The sequence below is a fragment of the Dreissena polymorpha genome, chromosome 1 (genome assembly GCF_020536995.1).
Source record: "Dreissena polymorpha isolate Duluth1 chromosome 1, UMN_Dpol_1.0, whole genome shotgun sequence".
Taxonomy (NCBI): domain Eukaryota; kingdom Metazoa; phylum Mollusca; class Bivalvia; order Myida; family Dreissenidae; genus Dreissena; species Dreissena polymorpha.
In genome coordinates this window covers 63,264,942-63,270,746 of record NC_068355.1, presented here as the reverse complement: position 1 = coordinate 63,270,746, position 5,805 = coordinate 63,264,942, and the positions used below count along the sequence as shown (strand labels likewise).

The following is a 5,805-nucleotide window of genomic DNA, read 5'->3' as shown; positions in this document are numbered from 1 at the left end:
AGCAGGTCAGAGAAGAATTACTGCATTACCGAAAAGGAGCTACTAGCGGTTGTGTATTTCGTGCAGTACTTTCGACAATACCTGCTGGGTAGAAGGTTCACCGTCAGAACCGATCATCAAGCCTTAGTATGGCTCTTCAGCATGAACCCAGAGACAAAATCGCAAGATGGACCGACATTTTAGCGGCGTTCGACTTCGCGATTGAATACCGTCCAGGTCTTAAACAGCCACACTGTGACGCTTTATCCAGATGCAAACCGCGAGACTGTGAATGCCCGTTGGTCGACACGAGTAAGCCACTAAAAGAGGGTAGCATCTATGATGGCAAGTCTTCCAGGCCCACAAGATGTATATCTGGAAACTGAGCCAACTGCAGTGGTTTCTGAAAACATAGTTCCAACTGCTTAACGGGCAGTGCTCAGATCAAATCCATGGTGCAGTCAGTACACCTGTCAAGAGATGGCTGCAATGCAGGATGAAGACAGTGATATCGGGACGATTGCCAGAGCAGTAAACGCTGCCAAGAAACCCGACAATAGTGAAATGCTTGACGAATGTCCCGAATCCAAACATTATTTGATAATTTGGGATCAGTTGCTGGTAAAAGAAGGTGTGTTGTATCGCAGGGGAAGATGCGATTCATTAACCTCCTAGGACAATTTGCAGCTTGTGACTCCAAAGAAAATTAGAGAATCGATTATAAGGCATTCTCATAATGCTGTTACAGCTGGTCATCAGGGTATTAAAAGAACCCGAGCTGTCGTGGTGAGATCCTTCTATTGGTCTAACCTAAAAACAGATATCCGGCTGTACATCCAAGCGTGTGATGTATGTGAGAGGGACAAGGCCCCTGTCAAGAAACCAAGGCGCCGTTGGGACGACTAAAGGCAGGTGCTCCTTGGGATGTGTTGGCAGTGGATTTTGTTGGCCCTTTTCCTGTGACTGCTGTGGTAACAGTCACATCTTGGTTATGTCTGATCACTTTACCAAGTACGTAGAGGTGTTTCCGGTAAAGACACAGACAGCTGAGGAGAGTGTGGATAAGATAGTGGATAATTTTATTTCGCGCTGGGGTACGCATCTGTCCATCAATTCAGATCAGGGTTCAGCATTTGAGAGTCAGTTATTACAGAAAATGTGTTCTATCTTCGGGATCAAGAAGACTCGCATCAGCCCGCGCAACCCAAAAGGCAATGGCCAAGTTGAGCAATTCAATCGTTCTCTTCTCAAAATGATTCGCGCATATTTATCGGTTGAACAGAGCGAATGGGATTTGCATCTAGGAAGTATCGCAGGAGCATATCGAGCAACTCCGCATGAGAGCACTGGTCTTCGCCAAACATGCTTGCAACTGGACAAGAAGTCCGTCTGCCTCTTGATGTCATTTACGGCCTTCCTAGAACCGCAGAAGACGGGGATTCTGCAGCGGGACACGCATTGAGGTTGAGGCAGCAAACAAGTCGAGCCCATGAGCTCGCTCGTATTGTTCTAGGGAAGAAAGCTGAACGAAATAAGGAAACCTATGACTTAAGAGTGGCATTTAATAAATACAATGTTGATTACATTGTATGGCTCTTACGGGAAACCAGAAAAGTTGGTGTTACATTCAAGCTGGAACCTCATTATGATGGACCATATGTTATTATAAACATGCCATCAACAATAAATTTGACAATTCAAATGGATGCAAATGGGCAAAAGAAAACGGTACACCATGATAAGTTGAAGCCCTACGTTGGAAAATGTGTTCCGTCATGGTTGTGCACAGTGCGAAGAAAGCTAAAAAATAAGCTCGGAGTGAAATAAAATAGGGCTTAAAAGCAATTATTGTAAACACTTGATGAATATGTTGAATTTTTGTAACATAGATTGTCCGCATAAAATTATTTAACATTAAACGTTAACACATTAACATAGAACGCTATTGATAAATATAAATATATACATAAACTCACAAAACAAAGAATTGTATAATATCACAGATACTTGACGAGTTCGCAAGACTTAAAAATAAACATATAAATAAGTAACTTGAATGTTAATGGTATAACAGTCATCCACAAGAGGTCTAACTTTGTGATAAAGATACTATAAAGTCAGCATAATTAAGGGGGTCAAAACAAAGTGTTATTGATCAAAGACAGATTGGTTTCCTCGACTAGACCGATAACTCGCCCTTCAATCCATGATGCTATATTTGCAGGATATGGAGACAGCGAAGAAGCCAAGCAGGGTGCAGTACCGGTGTAAGAAGTGTCAGAAGATTGACAGAAAGGGGCGACTTGCGGGCCATTTTTTTAAGTACCATGTTTCTTTTGACCAAGTACCATTCTCATGCAGCCTGTGCAGCTTCCGGTGTCAAACACAGCAACACCTTCTTGATCATGTGACCAAGTATGCGCCTCATGTTAAGGAGGCGAAGCTGAGGGGCGTGACTGATTTACGCCGCTACCTGTATAAGTCAGATAATCCGTTCAGTGTCTCAGTTTGACATTGAACGTTTGGGAGACCCTGTATCAGAGCCACATGCGAAAGAAGGAGAAGAAGGGTGGTTTGATGTCCCGGAAGAAACTCCTCTACTACCAGAAAGGCCCACACCTACTCAAGCGCCTCAAATCAGTCACCAGTCACTGCCGCGCCAACGGGTCTGAACATGTTCAGGAATCAATTCTATGAGCCCAACCATCTGCCGCGTCCGTTTCAAGACATCTCGAATGGCTGGTTCATTCAGAACCAAATCTCTAGTGAAGTCTCAGTCTATAGGCCTACACCGAAGGCAGCACGTCAGGCCCAGCTGTTCGAGCCTGTGAAGACTCCAAATTCCACTGCGGGTGCCAAGTTGATCAGGTCATTAGCGACACCAGGAACGCCCATCCAGGATGAGATCATCCTGCAGCTGGATGATACCTCACGTTTGGATTTCCTTGTTGAACAGCCTCTGGAGTTGCTGGCGCAAAAGATGTGTAGTGGCTCTACTACGGCTAAATGGGTAGATCCTGAGGTTCAGCCTACTTCAGCCAAGAAGGTCAGGCAATCAGCATCTTCCACTAGATCCCTTCCGAAAGCTCCAGAGGAGCATGTTGAGACAGCAGTGCCAACGTCCCTAATCCTGGGGAACATCCAGAAACTAACCTCGGATATGGCGGCAGGTGTAGAAAGGATTGCGAAAGAAATGAGCAGACATACGCGGTTGATGGAGCGTCAGAACGACTTACTGCAACGGGTAACCACGGCCGTGCTCCAGGTGAGAGACGACATGGACAGGTTGCGGCGAAGAGAGAACCGTTTATCCGTGAAAAGTGTTGCTAAAAACATTAGAAAATGACTTTAAAGACTCAGTACATGAACTTTTTTTTCAATTATTAAATTATAATCTTAACAGTTTTAAGTTAAAAGTTACAAACTGACAATGGAGAAAGAGACATTTAACTTGATTGTTCTTGTAGTTTCCTTTTTTTTATTATTGACTCAGGAGAGTCAATAACGAGCGAGGGGGTAATGAAGAACCCCATGATTGTTAAATTGATATGATTTTTATGTGACCTTAGCTTGTTGTTGTTTAGAACAGGCACCCACCGCGAGTAGTCATGTCCAGCGTTGATTTTGTATAAACTATGCTTATCAAATTTTATTATTTTATAAGCACAATGTTATACTTAATATGTATTTCATCCTGGGCTTGGTTTTGTTCCGACTTTTCATTGCAAGTAACTTTACGACTCGCGAAATTTCATTACACTGATCCTTAAAGCATTTTTTCAACTTCTTACTCACGTTTGTGATTGGTAATATCCATTGCATGTAATCAATTCCTACTTAGTCTGTAAATTTGTTTGCTCCTTTTTGCATTAGATGCCATTATTCCTTTTGCAATCGTAAAACTCCTTTGATTGAAATCACATTTTTGTCAGCCGTCAGCCATCTTACTTCCTGTGTTCGTAACGGTTGAATTATTTCAAGTCAAGGTTATCAGCCATGAATAGAAAACGGCGGCATCATGTCATAGTATTATGCACCGCTATTGTAAATGTCATAATTTAACTGCGCTCCTGTTTAATTCTTATTTTAAGTCCAAGGTGGCTGCCATTTATCTGTTTTACTCAGTCAGTTGTTAAGATGACGTTCGAATGTAGTTAAGTCGTAGTGACGTCATTGACCAGTTATTTCGTCACCGACCACTTTTTGCCCATGTTTTATGGTCATTGGCCAATAGTTGGTCAATGACCACCTTTCGACCATTTTTCGACCACTTTTCGCCCCAGATTTTTGGTCGATCCCATTACAGAGTATATAAGGAGCCATTTTTTTTTGCTCCAAGTCAGTCTCGCTCAGTTTTTCTTATTGGAACCATCTCCACGTCACTTTTTAACAGAAATCTAACTTAAAATTCTTTCGAGTACGTGGTTTTGAAAAAAAAGTACGTGGTTTTGAATGCTATTACTTTTAAATGGTTAATTTTGATACTCAATACTACAGTTTTACTAACAGTCTCACATAAAAAGTAACTTTTTAAGCGTAAGCCGCATGTATTGTATTAATGCACTTGTGTGAATTAATATGTCTTTGATCAGTCAAATATATTGAAGATTTTAATATCGCTATATTGGAAACAATCTGTATCTGTTCAAAAGGATCAGTGTTAATAGAACACAGAATCATGTTAGACAGTGGGTGCCTGTATATACATGTAATATTATATATAAATATATAATAATTTTTGAACACAAGAGAAACAGAAATTAACAAATAAATAAGCAGTTTGAAACGTTCATGGTCGTTAGTCATTTTTATTAAAATCCAATATCGTATCTTAACGCTCATAGATCTACACACTCGGCAAGAACGCTGCATTACATAATATCACATAAATGCTCTTCTTGAGGATTGTAATTATCACACAGCTCTGACTGAGCAATATAATCATAACAAGATTTGGACCATTAAACATATTTAATGCATAGTAATTATCACAGAGAAGCTCTGACTGAACAATATGATAATCACAAGAATTATCATAAAACAAACACTTAAAGGGTCCTTTTCACAGATTTTAGCATGTATTGAAGTTTGTCATTAAATGCTTTTTATTGATAAATGTAAACATTAGATCTAAAAAGCTCCAGTAAAAAATAAGAATAACATTAAAGAAAGAAAAATAACCCTCACAGGGCTCGAACCGCTCACCCCTGGAGTAAAATGTCTTTCACGTATACCGCTCGGCCAACCATGCTCATAACATAACTGATGTATTTTAAAGTTTATATAAGCAATCCTCGTAGTATAATCCCAGAATATAACGACAACAAAAGAACTCTCAAAATCATTTAATCGTTTCGCGATGAAACGCTTTATAATTTTGAGGTTCTTAAATAGTCAAACGATGCACATAATTGATATTTTAGAGCATGGTAAATGTTAAGTACTATTGTTTCCTCACAAATATCATAACTGAAACGAAAATTTGCGAATCTGAAACAATTTGTTTAAAGTTTGTAAATTTACCAAATCGTGAAAATGCCCATTTAATGCACAATCAATTCGAATTCGAACACACGCACGAAAACAAAGGGCCTTGACTGTCCCCATATCACTCAAGGAAAACATAAAAACTTTGGTGCCCATGTGATGTAATTTGAAAAACAAAACTGTTTTCAAAAAGCAATTTTTACTCTAGTACTCGGCTTCAGCAGTGGACGATCAGAACGACTTATATAGCAATTCAATTCAATTCAGATATTTTATTTAAGTCTCAATCACATTGCATGTTCATACTACAATTTACATATAAAATATATCACAATGACA

The 5,805-nt window shown here is 39.8% G+C and overlaps 1 protein-coding gene across 1 annotated transcript; it reads left to right on the top strand.

Moving 5' to 3' along the window:
• The first annotated feature begins 970 nt into the window (after positions 1–970).
• On the top strand, positions 971–1,441 carry LOC127877782 (uncharacterized). Its single transcript, XM_052424057.1, has one exon. The coding sequence runs from the start codon at positions 971–973 to the stop codon at positions 1,439–1,441; it is 471 nt and encodes a 156-aa protein (XP_052280017.1).
• Positions 1,442–5,805: the final 4,364 nt, after the last annotated feature.